This window comes from Ambystoma mexicanum, chromosome 7q (genome assembly GCF_040938575.1).
Source record: "Ambystoma mexicanum isolate Mex_15411 chromosome 7q, UKY_AmexF1_1, whole genome shotgun sequence".
Classification (NCBI taxonomy): Eukaryota; Metazoa; Chordata; class Amphibia; order Caudata; family Ambystomatidae; genus Ambystoma; species Ambystoma mexicanum.
In genome coordinates, this window is record NC_090941.1 from 975,279,968 (window position 1) to 975,297,416 (window position 17,449).

General features: G+C 47.1%; 1 protein-coding gene across 1 annotated transcript in view; it reads right to left on the reverse strand.

Moving 5' to 3' along the window:
• Nucleotides 1–17,449, reverse strand: part of KLHL35 (kelch like family member 35) — a 240,147-nt gene that overhangs the window by 15,718 nt on the left and 206,980 nt on the right. Inside the window, exons 5-6 of the mRNA XM_069640064.1 lie at nt 15,870–16,058; nt 3,095–3,283 (exon numbers count right to left, since the gene is read on the reverse strand). Of these exons, the coding sequence (XP_069496165.1) occupies nt 3,095–3,283; nt 15,870–16,058 (378 nt within the window). The remainder of the gene's footprint in view (nt 1–3,094; nt 3,284–15,869; nt 16,059–17,449) is intronic.

Sequence of the window (17,449 nt, forward strand, 5' to 3'; positions counted from 1 at the left end):
CAGGCGGTAAGGGTCGGCGCTGTTTACGCTGCCGTAAACCCCTTACCGCCTGGGTCGTAATGAGGCCCACTGACTCCTCCAAAGGACAGAGAATAGAGTCATGTATATCTTTCTTAGATAAGGTTGTGTTGTAGTGTGTTCTGTGGTGTGCATGGATACTGCTGCAGGATGCTTGTGTGATGGCATGCCTTTATGCTGGTGAGTGGGTGTTGAAGGCAGCTGGCTGAAGCATGGATGTAACCGTAGATTGACTCTACATTTCCATCTGGCCCTGGGCTACCAGTAACAAAGAACAGTGTTTCCTTTTTCACCCTACGATAAAGTGGTGCTTCTTGAGAAAGATGATTTTTTATTGCAACAGCGCAAACCTTGAATGTTCTCTGTATGTTTTTAAGAACATGCATCCATATACTTTGTGTGCCTGGAGTTGTTTCTGCAGGGAGCATACTGTTACATTGGTTCTATGGTCCTAGATTGCCAAGTTTCTTTTCGCTGATTCTTTTGCAGATTATTTTTGGCAGAAAAAACATATTAATTTTTAATTTTTTTATTTTCTGTTGCCCACACCTCCCTACCACTTATATCCCCTTATCCCTTCCCCTCTACGTCTGTGCTTGCTGAACCTCCTTCAGCCACCCTCCACCCTCCTTCTCGTCCTTTCCTCTTTTCTCCCCTGATGAGGTCACCAGACAAGTCCGATGTATGAAAGCCTCGTCAAAACAGGTTCATCCCTGTTCCTCTAAAACTATCAAGGACCACATTGACAACCTTGCTCCGGCCCTTGCCAATTTTTGCAACCACTCCTTTGCCTCATGATCCTTCCCCTCCCCTCTGAAGCACTTCCTTGTTTATCCTCTTCTCAAGAAACCCACAGCTGATCCTTCTTGTCCGGCTAACTATCACGCAATTTCCATTACTCCCTTTCTGGGCAAACCTCTGGAAAAGCGGGCCATCTCTCAGCTTAACCGTCATTCCGATTCTGTTGGCTGTCTCCATGACCACCAGTCTGGCTTCAGAGCTGCCAGAAGCACGGAAACTGCTCTCCTGAACATCCGTGAAGATCTGCTCTCCAACCTTGACTCTAACATTCCCATTGTCCTCATCCTACTCGATCTCTCTTCTGCCTTCGACACGGTCAACCATACCATCCTGCTCAACCGTCTCTGTGATAACATGGGAATCACTGATCGGGCTCTGGCCTGTCTGACCTCTTTCCTCTCTGATCGACCCTCCCAGGTCCAACTTGGGTCCTTCCTATCATCTATCTCCCTCTCTACCTGTGGTGTTCCCCAGGTGTCTAACCTCTCGCTCTGGCTTTTCAACCAATACCTGGCAACTCTCGCTCACTGCATTGCCATTCTCTGCTCAAATTTCCAGTGCGACGCTGACAACATTCAACTCATTTTCAGGCTGCCCTCGGCCAACTCCTCTCCCTCTCACATCTCGGATTGCCTAACTTCCATTCAAGATTGGTGTGCCGCCATTGACCTTTGTCTGAATGCAAGCACAACGGAGATCCTCCTCATCGGCACACCTTTACCATCCTTTCCCCTCACTCTCTGGCCGGCCTCCCTTGGCCCTCCTCCTACCCCCACCTGAGAGGCTAAGAACCCCTGGGCCATCTTTCCTTCTCCGCCCACATCTCTGATGTCTCTAAAAGGTCAAACTTCATATTGCACCTCCTCAGAGGTACTCCGCCTTTCCTCTCCTTCCCCCAGAAGCTCACTGTCTCCCAAGCTCTGGTTCTCTCTAGGTTGGACTATTGTAGCATCTTTCTAAATCTACCTGCCTCCACTCTCCGCCCTCTGTATCTAATCGAGAACAGGACTGCGAGACTTGTCCTTGGTCTCAAGCCCTGGGATCGTATCTCTCTAGCTCCGAAATCTCTCCATTGGCTCCCAGTGGATGCAAGGGTTAAATTCAAAACCCTCTGAATTGTCCACAAGGCTTTCTGGGGCCTGGGTCCAATATACCTTCAACTATCCCTCCACAAATACCTCCCCTCTCAAGCTCTTCACTCCTCTACCTCTGGTAGAGGGGCCACCCTCTGGAACAGCCTCCCTGCCACTCTAAAACTTGAGGAGAACCATCTCCGGTTCCGGAAGCACCTCAAGACCTTCCTCTTTGCTTCTGCCTTTGCTTCCCCTCTCCCTTGCTGATCTGTTCTCTCTTGGCACTGTGCACCTGGCCACCCTCTGTCCTCTGTGCCCAGGTAACTGCTCAACCTGCCCCCTTCCGCACTGCCTCCGGGCCACCCTTTGCACTGGGGTCTGTATCTGTACCCATACAGTCCCCCCTTTTTTCTTCCTGCACTTATCCGACCTACCCTGTCTGCTGACCCAGCATTTGCCACTTGCTGGCTGCACTACCACTGTTTGTTGCCTTTATTATTAATTTATTTATTTATTATTAATTATCCGTTTCTCCTTTGCGCCGCACTTTGCACTTCTCCCCCTTCCATGCACTTTTCGTCTCCCATGCACTTGCGCGTTCTTAATGTCACTGGGCCTAGTAAGATTGTTGTTTTGTTCTTCCCTGTTCACCTCACTTGCCTTGTCGCGCTCCTAAACACTTGTGCACGAGAGCGATAGAAATAAAACATCAATTCAATTCAATAACCAGCCCAATATTTTTCAATGAGTTTTTTCGGTCAAACATGTTCAGCAAAAAAGACTGCCAATGTAACAGCGTTGTACCATTTCATTGGTTCTGAATCCTGTTAACCACAATGGCTGTCCCACACCTTACAGTACAATCCATGCATGCCAACATGCCCCTCTTCATTCGGAAGATGCTATTCCATACCTGTTTGTTCTTTGCATTCTGGGACTTGTGATGCTGAATTTAGAATGAGGAAATCCAGTACTACAAGTCCCAGAAAGAAAAGAAAACACCAGGACTGGGCTAGCATCATCCAAAAGCAATGGGCCATGTTGTTGAGATTTCAGGTGGGAATTGGAGCATGACAGATTGTCTTCTTACCTCAATTGAATTGTTCATCATAAGAGTAGTATTGAAGCTGCAGCAAGTTCATAATCAGATGTACTCAGGCGTAGTGTACCTCCAAACACATGAATGAATTCACACATCTTACCAAAGGCCCTGGGAGTGTTGCAACTTCCGTCCAAATGTTCTGGTCTGGGCTGTAACTGAAGATGTTGGTCAGAAGTCCCCCAATGACATAGATGGTGTTCTCGAGAGTTACTGCATTGATGCATCTCTGGCAGAAAGGTGTTGCGCCCACAGGTGTCCACTTGCCTTCTTCTGGGTCATAGCTTTGCACCTGGTGGGAAGGACAGCATGCGACATTACACCGTCTGGGTTACCTGGCCCACCAAAAAGAAAACGACATTTATCTAGCAAGAGGATATTTCAGAGGCAAAGCGCTGATGCTTTGCAAAATGTGTTTGATCACTGATCAAGTGCTTAGAAGCTGGAGGCTGTGGGAATCAACAGCTATATAAATAACTTGTATTAATAATCTCCGCAATGAAAGAGAATACATTATATAGAAAGAATTTGAATGTTTGGAGCATTTTTGGATCACTGTACAAAACCCATTTGATTGTTTGTATTTGAAGCCTCATCCCATCAGTCAATTTTGCAGGGTAGGTTTAAGCCATGTTTTGTACCTGTTACTGATGAAGGTCGTCATTCATTGATCCACTGTGGTACTGCTAGTTTCGTTGGGCCTCACTCCTAGGTTGTTGGTATTCCTGTGTTATTTATGTGGAAATACTACCAAACCTGGCTACATTTCCTATTAATCTCTCCACTGGGATTTACCACCAGATAATGAGTAATGGCATGGCATTCTTAATCCCTATTTTTAGAATCCATAGACTCCATTGGGCATCTGGCAGATTTACCAGGGACATCACATTCCACAGAAATTCTACTCACTGTTTGACCTCAAAGTGCAAGATTTACCACCAGCACTTTGCTGGAGGTACATTTTACACTTGAATGTCAAACTTGGAATTTAGTGGTTGGGTAAATATGTCAGTGTTACTGTTAATGCAATAAATCGCGGTAGCAGAGTTACCACTATTTCTTTCTTGCCCTGCAAAGCTTGCAATGAGACCCATTGGCTTCCAGTTCTAGAGGCCACCAGCCACAAAATGTCACTTACTTATGCGATTACAAACAGCGTGATTTCAAGTCAACGGGCATCTCCTTGAATAAGGTGGTTGCTATTTTCTTCTCATAATTGTGGTAAGGGCTTACACGTGGTGACTAAGCAACACACCATATGATATGATATGATATGACATGCTATGATATGATATGTTATTTATAACGCGCCTATACACAATCGTTTCAAGGCGCGACGAGGAAAGGGAGGGAAACAGAGGGAGGACAATGACAACGATCTTGCTAGCCAAGTGACATTGAGATTGCGCAAGTGCAGGGGAAACGGGAGGGGAACAAGTGCCAGGGGATGGGGAGGATGGGAGAGTGCCATGCAAGGGATCAAAAACAAGTAGTGCGGCCAACAGGTGGCAAGTGCTAAGGTTAAAATGCTGACAGCAGGTGTCCAATAAGTGCAGGTAGGGGGACTGCAGGGTTGCAGATACAGACCCAAGTGCAAGGTTTGCCAGGAGGCAGTGTGGGTGTGTAAATGGCGTGCAGGGACCTGGGCCGAATTCTGAGGGTAGCCAGGTGACCAGTGAAGTGTCAGACAGGGGATCAGCAGGGGAGAGGAAGAGAAAAGGCGGAAGCAAAGAGGAAGGTCTTGAGGTGCTCACGGAACTGTAGATGATTCTGTCCAAGTTTCAGAGAGGCAGGGAGGCTGTTCCAGAGGGAGGAGCCTGCCGAAGAAAGAGATTGACCCCCAACTTGTTGCTTGGAGAAGCGACTGACCCTGAGGGAGTTGGAGGTGGAGGAGCAAAGAGCTTGAGTAGGAAGATATTTACGAAGAGAGAGTTGTAGGTATTGCGATTCCAGGCCCCAGAAGGACTTGTGGACAATGCAGAGGGTCTGGAACTTGATCCCTGAAACCACTGGGAGGCAATGGAGAAATTACAGGGCTGGAGAGATACAATCCCTGGGCTTGAGGCCAAGGACAAGTCTCGCAGTCCTGTTCGGGATGAGTTGTAGAAGGCAGAGAGTAGAGGCAGGCAGACTTAAAAAGAGGCAGTAGTACAGCTAGAGAGAACCAGAGCTCTGGAGACTGTTGGCTTCTGGAGGAATGTGCGGAAAGGAAGAAAACCTCTGAGGAGGTGCAGTTGGTAGTTTGACTTCTTAGAGACATCAGAGATGTGAGGAGAGTGGGGAGTCAAAGATGTCCCCGAGGTTCTTAGCCTCACAGGTGGGAGCAGGAATAGGGCCAAGGGTGTCCGGCCAGAGAGTGACAGGAGAGGAATGTGCAGGTGTGCCGATGAGGAGGATCTCTGTCTTACTGGCATTATGGCAGAGATCATTCGTGGCACACTACTCCTGGATTGCAAACAGACAATCCAAATGAGAGAGGGAGAAGAGGCAGCAGAGCGGAGAGTGAAAACGAGCTGAGTGTCATCCGCATAGCACTGAGATTTGGAGCAGAGAGCAGCAATGTAGTTGGCGAGAGGTGCCAGGTATTGGTTGAACAGCCAGGGAGAAAGGTTAGACCCCGGGGGAACACCACAGGTAGAGAGTGAGATAGAGGAGTGGAAGCACCCAAGTTGGACCTGGGAGGGTCGGTCCAAGAGGAAAGAGGTAAGCTAGGGCAGGGCCTGATCAGTGATACCCAGGTTATCACAGAGCCGGTTGAGCATGATGGCATGGTTGACTGTGTCAAAAGTAGAAGAGAGATTGAGTAGGATAAGGACAGAGGGGTGATTAGCATCAAGTTTACAGAGCATGTTTTCATGGATGTTCGGGAGAGCGGTTTCCGTGCTTCTGGCTGCTCTGAAGCCAGTCTGATGGTCATGGAGACAATCAACAGATTCAGTGTGAAGATTAAGCTGGAAGGTGGCCAGCTTTTCCAAGAGTTTGTCCAGGAAAGGAGTGATGGAGATCGGGCAATAGTTAGCAGGGCAGGAGGGGTTGGCTGAGGGTTTTATGAGAAGAGTGTGCACAAGAGAGTGCTTCAGGGGGAAAGGGAAGGTTCCAGTGGTGAAAGAGTGATTGCAGAAGTCGGCCAAGGCTGGAGCGAGGGTGTCAATGTGGTCCTTGATGATTTTGGAAGAACAGGGAAGAACCAGTTTTGATGAGACTTTCATAGATCGGACTTGTCTAGAAACCTTGTCAGGGGTGAACAGAGGAAAGGCGGAGAAGGGCAGAGGAGAAGTTGCCGCAGGAAGTCCGGAGGTAGAGGAGGGAGTAGAGGGAAAATGAGGAGAGGATGAGAGGGTGAACAGGATGTTTTGGTTTTTACAGATGAAATGAGAAGCCAGGGCCGTACAGAGTGCCTGAGAGGAGACAGGAGAGGTAGAGACTGCAGCAGGATTGGCCAGCTCCTTGCAGATTTTAAAGAGTTCGGCTGAGTTGTTAGATGCCGCAGAGATACGGGCTTGGATGTGAGTTCTCTTCTTAGTGAGCACAGAGAGCCGGTATTGCCTTTGGAACAGGCGGCAGGCCAGTTTGTCAGAGGATGTACAAGATACCAGACATTTCCTCTCAGCCACCCTACACTTACGTTTAAGGGTGAAGAGGTCTGAGTCATACCAGGAGTTGTACTTGGCTTTGGGCTTCAAGCAGATCCTCATGACAGGGGCAAGTACATCAAGAGTGGAGCTCGGAAAGGGCTGTGTCAGCATGTGAGTCAGCCAGAGGTGGAGAGACAGTGGTGGCAAAGTCTCATCTGACCCACACTTCTTGGGTCGGATGACCGAGAAGGTGGGTGGCAGTGTGTGGGTTGGCTCGCTTGTAGCCATCAGGGAGGAGAGTGTCAAAGCTCATGACAGAGCTGGCCGTGAACCATGTCTCGGTGAGAGCATGGACATCAAGGTTGATTTCTTCCAGGAGACGGCAGATGACGGAGGAGTGTTTGACTGCTGAGAGAGAGTTGATAGTGACAATATGGAGAAGGTTGCCACCCTTGAAAGACTTCCAGGGAGGGGTACAAATCAGAAGTTCTCCATGCGGAAGTGTAGAAGGAGCCCGAGGGAGGGCAGAAGAGGAAGGAGGAGAGGGCAAGGTAGCCAAGGAGGAGGATGAGGGTGCCAGAGAGTTGGCAGATGGGAGAGCAAAGAAAGCCAAAGAAGGGAGAGAAGGAGCAGCAGGAGAAGAAAGGAAATTGATAAGGCACGGGAAGCGTCTATCAAAGAGAAGGAGGTTGGCCAGAGGGCCTTGGATCAAGACGGTGCCATTCAGGTAAACATTAATGATGACCATAGAGGAGTGGAAGGGTGCCAAGAGGGCCTCCCAATGGGTGCCACCATTAATGGGAGAGTAAGAAAAAGGAGCGAGCACAGAGACCATGTGAGGAGTCCATAGGTCTGGCAAAGGAACAACAAAGAGGATGTCAGTGAGGGTCTGTCTGGAGGAAGCACTGGTATAGGTATCAGCGTTAGGGAGGCCTGGGTTGGAGACCAGGATATCCTTTTTGAACTTCTTCCTACCAGACTTAGTGAGAAGGGCAGGATAGTCAATGGAGAAGCAGTTAGAGAAGATAGGAGAAACAGCGAGCACCATAGAGGAGGTAGGGGAAAGAGGATAGAGGAAGAGGGGTGGAGGTGAGGATTGGGATAAGAACAGTGAGGGGCAACACACGGGGTGGACACAAGGGGGGGTGCAAGCAGACAAGACGGAACAAGACAAGAACAAGTAGAAAATATTTAAACTGAATGAGACGAAGAGCTCAGAAGGAAGAGCAGAACAGAACACAAGTCAGTAAGGTGAACAACAATCAGGTTACCAGGGCAACAAGAAACAGAGCAGTCGATGAAAAGAAAACCTAGAAGAGGGAAGGATACAACAGAACACAGAGCAGTACACAGCAAAAACAGAGCAGTCGATGAAGAAAACCTAGGAGAAGGAGGATCACAGCAGAACATATAGTAATACACCAATGGGCAGGGACACAGCTGTGAGGGGGGATAGGGCAGGGGAAAGCAGGTAAAGATATTACAGTTTTAACAGTATTGGTATTTTATTGTTTTGAGAAGACCAGTTCATGATTTTTTTTGCTGAAGGTACTGATTTCTGATTAGTTTCATGAAATGGATTCCAGGTTCGCAGGGGATCATTCTGTGTGTTTCCTTTAACACCAGTAATTGATGCAAATACTGTCTAGTAAGGCTCACTGCCAGAACCAGTGCCTAATTAAGTGAGCTCATCGTATCATGAAAAAAAGTTGATGAGCAAGTAGCTTGGTCACCTTATTTAGCAAGACATATGGCAGTATGGAAAGAAAATGTGGTGTACAGGGCCTCCAACTTTCCACTCTTTCGAAAAGGGCATTTTAATCAGGTTGTTATGCAATACTTGGTGCTCTGCTCCAGCACACAGAGACTGTATTATGTGGGTGCCACGGGACTAATGTAAAGTATGAATTAAGTCTCTTTATTTGGCTTTAAAAAATCAATTAAGTACATAAAACAAATGAATAAAAAACATCTGTATAAATGTTCACCAAAAAATAATAATAATAAATAATACAAAAAAAACTAAGATATCATGAATCACAGCAAGGAGGGTTAGCAAAGCACTAGCCAAACAACGGAAGGTTGGCATTGCACACGACTGAGAAGCCGAGGTCGTGGGAGGGGCCGAGACAGAAACACAATGTTCTCATCTTTGAGGCACAAGCACGAAGCCAAGTAGCAACAGGGAGAGCCAATGAGGTTACAGGAGCCTGAGAAACCCGACAGAGACGTTGAGTGAAAGCTATGAGAGCCGACGAGTTTACGGGAGCCTGAGAAACCCGACAGAGACGTTGAGTGAAAGCTATGAGAGCCGACGAGTTTACGGGAGCCTGAGAAACCCGACGGAGAGCCTATCGTTACACGATACACATATTGTGAGCACAAGCTGGGAAATGTATTAACGTTACAGGAGCCTGAGAAACTCGATGGAGAGCCTACTATTACAAGGTACGAATATTGTGAATACAAGCTTGGAAACCTATCAAGGTTATAGGAGCCAGAGTACCCTGAATGTGCAAATACACTTTTAAAGGCGGATTGAGGGTAACAAGAACATTGTGAGAAATCAATGGGAAAGCTACTGAGATTACACGGAACAAAGAAACACTAGAAGGGAAAAATCCTATAAAAAGGGGATTTGAGAAAAAGTACTAATTTTGTGAATAACAGCTGTGAAGCTATCTAGGTTACATGAACCTGAGAAGCCTGAATGCACAAATATATGAAAGAAAGAAATATGCACACTTTCACACTATTTTGAACTCTGATAAAAACAGGGTGGACAGCAGCCCTATGTAAAATAACTTGGGTGAAAGAAAAACAACCTGTCTGAGGATTACAAGACTAACGGGTTGTTCCAGCGCCTCAAAGGTGGTAAAGCAAGAAGTATTTCCTTTTCCTGAAGGGTGGAGAATCTTCACACCAAGAGACATTTTTCTTTGCTAAAAGGGAATAGTGAAACCCATAACGTGATACCACGACTGGGAAGGATATCCTGTTGTGTTAGAGGAACTTTGAAAAACGTTCTTTGTACAATCCATAAAATGCCAGTGTTGGATCCGGCAGAAGTCTTCCCTAGAGGCTGTGTCCTGGCCTCTATTCTTTAGTTGGGAGTTTTCTAAAGTGGTAGGGCCAGTTAGATAGGATTTGGACTGGGGAACTTTAATTTGGACTTTGAAGCCCACCTTAGATTTTACTTTGCTAGGTAGAGAACTTCTCTCATAGAAATAGTGCAAGTTAGGCATTTGATCCCTTTATTTTTTAATAGACAAAAACCCTAAAAATGACTCCCACTCGTCCAGATCCTTCTTCTGGTTCGCCACAGTACCAAAATTATGACTTTCAACTGTCTACGACAAGGGTCTGTCCTTGCGCCTCCTTTATTTTATTTGTCAGACCTGATAGATTCCGTAACTTGTTTAAATGTATTTCCTCCAAGTTGGGTTGCGTCATTTTTTCCAGCTCTTCCCTTTGCTGATATCATTCTGTTGGATAAAACTCAAGAGCCTTCAATTGTTTAAATTCCTCATAAAAGAAAAATAAAAGAAAAATAATTTGTGTCTAAATCAGCGTAATTCTTCTGTTTTGAAACCCTCCAAAAAGAAGACTAAACATAACAATTGCAGGGTGGTGGAGGGAGTCAAGTAGGAAATAGTTAGTTATAACATCTATCTTGCGTATTTTATAATGAATAGGACTGCATCGTCCAGTATTGCTTTGAGAGTAGAAATCGAACTGGCACTATTATATGGATTGGCAGGGACCTCCAGGCTGCTGTCCCTCCTCGCTTTCTATCACACCCCCAAAGCCCTTCCCCCTGACGGGCAGGTCACAGGAAGAGGGCAGGGAAAGAGGGGTGGCGGAAACTGTACCCGGCCTCTTTTGTGGGGTGACGAAAGCCTGCGGCCCACCAAGCTTCCTAAAGTGACCCCCAACCCAGCCGCCAACAGCACTGCACTAGCAGCCCCCACAGCAAGGTGCAGCAGTGACTCAGAACTCCTACCGGAGGCACATCCCAGCCAAGCTGCAAATGCCACGGCAGGGCGAGCGCCTGCAGATGCGTGCAGTAACTCAGAGCTAGGTGAGTTAAGGAGCGCTATACTGAGTAAAATGACTAGGATTTCAAAGTTGGTGGGTAACAGCCACGGGCAGGCAGCACATGAGGAGCAACCGGGGGTTCAGAATATGTCCACTACAGCACCCAACAAAGCATCACCTCTGGCTGTTTGGGGGGTCTGGAAGAGGGAGTTTATTAACATTTTTTCCTTACTAGAGTATGGCAAAGTAGGGTCTGACACAACAATGATGTCTTCTAAAGACGAGGTGAACACATAAGGAAGGAGGGTGAGTCCAGAACACAATATAGAGAAGTGGTTGGAAGCTTTTGCAATCCTGTCCACCATAATAATTGAAAAACATCCAGACCAGGGCCCAGCTATATTCCAATACAGGGAGACCATACATAAGGAGTTAAAGAAACACAGAGGTATGGGCTGGTTAGCCTATGACCAGGCATTTTGACAAAAATGGAATTCCACACGGACATATCAAAGGATCAGAGGGATTGTGAAACCGGTGTGAATTCATGGGCACCAGGAATCTACATCAAGCCCCCCCGCCCCTGAGTAGTGGCGACAAGCCTCAATGGAAATATAAGTACTAATGTGGAAATGTACATTGGGGGACTAACGGTCATGTGGGTTTCGAAGGGAACAGCGGCAGCCCTTTTTTGGGGGGAAATGTGCAAGAAGAGGCAGGGACAGGGGTTTCACGTCTCGTAGACCCACCACAATGGATTGCCGTTTATACAATGAGGGAGCATGCTCCTGAGGTCAGTCATGCAAGTTTAGTCACGCCTATTCCAGCTGCGACACCGGGCAACCCACAGCAACATGCACCAAAGGACAAGGCAAGCCAAAACCCAGTGTTGCTGGGCCCAAGCAGCAAGAGGCAGCAAACACATTGTAAAGGTCCATCCCCAATAAAAATGCAGCGTTAACCCAATGGCCTAATAGATACCCCATGAAAATGTAAAGAGAGTTCTTATTTCATGCCTTCAGTGAAGCTTTTAGAATACCCTACACACGCCCATGGTACACAGAACCACCAGCAACTTGAAGTCTGCAACAGACTTACTCAAGGTGTTAGCTGAGAAAATAGAGAAAGAGAGACTATTGCGCTGCATTTGTGGCCCCTTCCGCAGCCCGCCCCTAGACCATTTCATCGTATCCCGCTTGGGGGTGGTACCCAAGAAAGAAAAGGGAAAGTACAGGCTGATTCCTCAACTATCCTATCCCAAGGGGGACTCTGTGAATGACTGGCTGGACGAGGGGCAATGTTCAGTGTCTTATACCTTATTTGATGAAGCAATAGAACTGGGGAGGAGAGCAGGAAAGGGTGCACTCCTCGCTAAAGCAGACATTGAATCCGCATTCAGACTCCTGCCAGTCCACCCAGACAGTTTCCACCTGTTAGGGTTTCAATTCAGTGGCAACATCTATTACAACAGATGCATGCCCATGGGCTGTTCCGCCTCATGCTCGTACTTTGGAACGTTCGGCTGTTTCCTGGAATGGGCGGTACATGAGACCGAACCAGCCAGGAACATAATCCATTGCCAGGACAATTTCCTCCTTGCAGGTAAAATCAACACTGACGAGTGTCACACAGCATTGGCGGTGTTCATTTCGACAGCAGCGACACTAGGTGTACCCCTTGCGCCTGACGAAACTCAAGGCCCCACTGGATGCCTTACTTTCCTAGGCATTGAAATAGATACTTCCCACGAAATTTGCAGGCTACCATCTGACAAAGTAGAGGGCCTCGCCCACCACATAGGTTTAGCCCGCAAGAAAGAAAAGGCCACGCTAGGGACAATACAGGGTCTCCTAGGAAAACTTAATTTTGCAGCCCGTGATATAAACGCAGGGCGCGTGTTTGCCAGGAGACTGGCCAGGGCCACCTCCTGTGTAACAGAGAAACACCATTTATCCATCGGAGGGCTACCTAAGGAAGTCGTCCGTATCTGGTTGGATTTCCTCACTCAGTTCAACAGAACCCTACATTGGCAATTACCATGGGTCACCAAGAATGACCTGCAGATTTTCACTGATGCCGCAGGAGCCACCGGTTTTGGCGTTATCCCTGGGCCAGCATGGCACATGGACCATGACCGGAGGCTTGGCACAGGCAGGGTTGCACCAGCAACATAATGGTTTTAGAGTTGTTGCCCTTCCAACTATGGTCTGACAACATGTCCATTTTGCAGACCATCAACTCCCAGTCCGCCAGCTCCCATACAGTGCTAGGCCTCCTAAGGGAGCTAGTCAAGTTCTGTCTTTACAACAATGTGGTTTTTAGAGCAAGACATATTTCAGGGATCAGGAATATAGCAGATGATGCTCTTAATCGCTTTCAGGTATCAAGGTTTCAAGCTGCATGGCCACAAGTGGACTGGTGATGACTCTGTCCATGAGTGAGCTGTGGAGCCTGATGCAGTGGACTCGAGAATACGGACACTGGCGGAGCAACAGCTCCCCCCGGGGACCAGGATCCGTTACCAAAAGGAACTATGGTAGGTTCCGAGCACTTGCACCCTTAACAGGGAGGGTCAAGGCCGTGAATTAATTTGAAAAAATCCAGGAATTTGTATTGGGGGCAAAGGATCAAGAGAAGTACAAATAATGGGTCTCAGCCCACTTAGCAGCAGTTGCGTTCTACACAAAACTGGAAGGGGAGTGGACCACACATGGGACTTTCCCATCAGGGCAACGCTCAAAAGTTGGGCCAGGTCTGAACAGCAGCCAAGGGATCACAGGGCCCCTCTTAGACTTTGGCACATTGAGATTGTCACTGGACAGCCGGCAGGTTTGCCTCTCCGGCTTTGAGACACTGCTGTTCTCCGCAGCCATTGCATGGGCCTTTCTGCTGCTCTAAGGGTAGGCAAGCTTTGTGCCAAATCCAAAGGGGACATCAGCCAGAGGGCACTTCTGTGGGGTGACGTAGGGGTAAGCGGACTAGCAAGGGAAGGGTAAAACGCTGCATCTGTCTCCCCTAGGAGATCACAGTTACTGCTCCGTAGCACTGTTAGATCGGTTCATACAGGACAGACCCCCAGGTTAGGCTACTTCTTTACACACACAGACAAATCACCCCTCTCTCTCTCTTCAAATTCAGGACAGTAGTCGCTGCATCCCTGTCATTCCTTTAAAACAGGTGCCACCACAACAGCCTTTAATGAACAGCTACCTGCACAGGGCATACAAACGATTGATTGCAGGGACTCAGACAGATACAAACTTTATGTACGCCCCGGCCATGCAAGAACACCCACTCACCATGAGCAGCGGGCAGGGCGTCCCAGCGCCGGGGAGTGGCAATTACATTAGCATGGGCACCGTAGCATTAGTGATTACCTTAGAGAAAAGATTTGTGTGAAAAGTATAGATTATGTGTGAAAAATATAGAATATGCCATGCATCCTTGGGATGCACTATCATTGTGGAAAAGGTGCCATGTTTTGTATCAATAAATGATTGGTGTGTTTCAACTGAATTGCCCCATCTCAACTGAATTGCCCCATCTCCATTTTTCCTCGGAGAGCACCCACATCTGGGTAATGGGACACTCTTACATAATCAGAGCGGCACGTCATGCTGGAGAAGAGGGGCACCACCACCATGTGGGCAGGAGCACCATTGTTGGGGATGGTCCACACAAGGCTGTCATGAGACCCGACAGCACATATACTGGTAATCCACCTGGGGGTAATGACCTCACGGAACGGGGCAAGGGGCTTTTACTGCACAAGATGAAGATAACATTAATGGCATTGGCCCACATGATGGGTAACATGGAAATCATTTGGTCAAAGATCATACCATGGGTCGCTTGGAAGGGAGCCCGGTGTTACACACGGCAGTGGAAGCCTCAAGGCGGTGACTAAATGTGGCATTAGAGAAATACACCAGGAGCCAGGGTCCTGGCTTCTTCGGCTTTGCTTTTATAAATTTACGTGGCCCCTGTAATTACTTGCCCAATGGGGCACATCTTTCAAAATCAGGCAATACCTTCTTTCTGATTACCATACAAGTGGGGCTTAAATGAACATAGGTTGTTATTAGGTATGGGAACACGGCTGGAGGCCGGGGGGCTCTCAGTCAACAAGTGGCTTCCTAAGAGGCTTAGCAGTGTTATAGGGAGATCTCTCAACCAAATAAGAGGGTCTGCACCCACATACCCTGGGGCAGAGCCGTGGTGGCTGGCCTCAGGATGAATGTGACTGCACCTGATCACCAGAAGAGAGGGCAGTCTAAGCACTAACTGAAAATGGGGCAGACCAGGTCATAACAAATGTAGCTACCCCATAAGTAATCCATTCAGAAGTGACCTGTTATCCCAGAACAAATTTGCCCGCAGGTGAACCTTTCACCCCGAAGCAATAAATTAAGTGTCAGTGCTGACATTCAGCAATCATTTAGTCTGAATCATTATTGCTGATTGTGTATTGATCACCTGCAAACTAATTCTGAGGAATGTAATAAAACCTGCAGTCTATTTATCCCATCACCTGGTCTCATGTCTCTCTGTGATTGCCATGAAGCGGTTGGGGATGAATACTCTGGGTTGTCACTGCTTGCAACTGTGGCTAAGGCCCTTTGCAGACCCATCGTTCTGAATGGGCATACCTAAGTTCCAAGCTGATAGTGGTCTGTTATGATGAGCTTTTGGGGATGGAACCATGTAGTGCTTGGATTGGATAGGTGGAAGGATATCAAACAATGATATGTACATTTCACTGCTGCTAGGGCGAGGTGAGAACTTAAGATGGAGGCCATTTTAGTTAACTGTATGGCAAAGGCCACTTTCCATGCAGGCCTCCAATGCCTTGCCTGCCGGCCACAATTTTTCTTTACACATGGCTGCCTCTTACCTTCCTGTTTGGCCGCTCCCCAGTCCGGTCTGTGTCTGCTGCCACCATGGACATACAAAAGGAACTCCTTTTCTATGTTCTTGGTTGCCATCTTTGTTTGTAGTGTTTTGTTTAAGGGAATTCAGCCTGCACAAAGCCAAATTCCTATATAGTCCATCTACATGTACACCAGCTTGCAAGCCTTGGATGCTAATAGCTATACAAACCTCATAGGGGAGCTTTATAACATATGCAATTCACCATTATCCCGTCTAGAAGAGTGAGTTAGTGAAAGTGCGTGAACATTTGATTCCTTGATTTCAATATCTAGAACAGCATGCCACACTCTGCAGTCCCAGGCCACAGTCTTGTATAAAGCCCCAACATACCTTATCTGTATTCGCATAATCATCCATCGCTCCTCCAATCACATAGAGCTTGTTCCTGCAGGGTACCACGGCTGCAGAACTCACAGCTTCCGGCATTGTGTCGATAAACGTCCAGCTGTTGGAGAATGAGTCATAGCACTCCACTGTGGACAACCTGTGGAAGCCATCAAAGCCACCCACAGCATAAATCTAAAACAAAAAAGGAGTGAGCAGTCATACATGTTATTTCCCTTGTTGTTTCATGTTTGTCATGCAATACCATATAAAGAACATTTTGAAAACTTTTTGTTCTGGTTCAGCTAGCTTCTGTCCATCCGGAGGCACAGTGTACAGCATGGCATCAACGCGCAGAGGAATAGTTTCTCAGGGACCTGGTCTCATGATAAACCTTGAGTCACCAATAGTAAAGGGAACTACCTTGACTACAGCCACATGTAAGTAGTGGTGCATCCAGCAATACCACACTGAGTCCAAGAGGACATAGGAATTGGCAGAAGCCATGCTATAGAAGACAAGAACACTAGGGGAACTGGCTTTCCTGAAGAGGAGGGGCCACACTCATGTTTGTCGAGGGAATCCTATAGTGTGTGCCAGCTTTCTAAGTAGGGATTGTATATATTTACAAAGACTGTTCAAATGTTGGCATTAACTAGAAGATTGGCACTTCATATATCTTTCATCTCTGTAATGGGCTAAGAGCGCTTGGGCGAAGGACACAACAGATTTCGTTTTTGATTGCACTGGCATACAGAAGTCTTGCTAATGGCTGAGTGGGTGTCAAATTGCATTAGTTTGGGGGTTAGAAAACCTTACGGTTCCTCTTAACAAACCCTACTGAGGCAACCGCCTCATGTCCCTATCCATCGGACCTGAACCTCTTGGCCCAGCAACCAGGAAACTAGCTTGCTTGGCAGGTGAGGGTGTGCAAGAAAATAATTGTAACTGCTTGGAACTTTCTGTATGTATTTGCACAAGACGAACCCGTTTTTCAGTACCCGTATTCTGTCACGTGTATCTTGCATTTGTATTTATTAGGTAGTCAGTTATGTTAAAACTCGTGGAAAGTCTAATTATGTTCCAAATTCAGAATATCAGAAAGTACTGATTGAAATCTTCTGAGTTCCTATATGTATTTGCACAAGACAAATCAGTTCTTCAGCACCCGAAGTGGGTAACGTGCACTTTGCATTTGTTCTTTGTTAATCATTTGATTTGGCATGAAAACAAGACAATTACATATAAGACCATTTGATGTTTCTATCAAAATCAATACAGCCGCATAGGCAAAATCTTATGGGTATGCCCTGTGAAATTTGTACCCTCTTGAATAACCTTTGGTAACTCTTTTGTTGAGCGCGGCAAGTAGAGGACAATTACCTTTTTCTGTCCTTAACATATAGGTGACCTAGGGAAGTCACCAGATCCTCCACTACTGCAGCTCAACATTTTTTACCCATCTGTATGCACACTCCAGATTAGGTTCCCTACCCCTTGATCTTCTATAGCAAAAATAAAATGACAACTTCTCATTTCTAAAAAAGCCTCTCAGCCTCTCTGCTGCAAAGCACCATGAGAAAAAA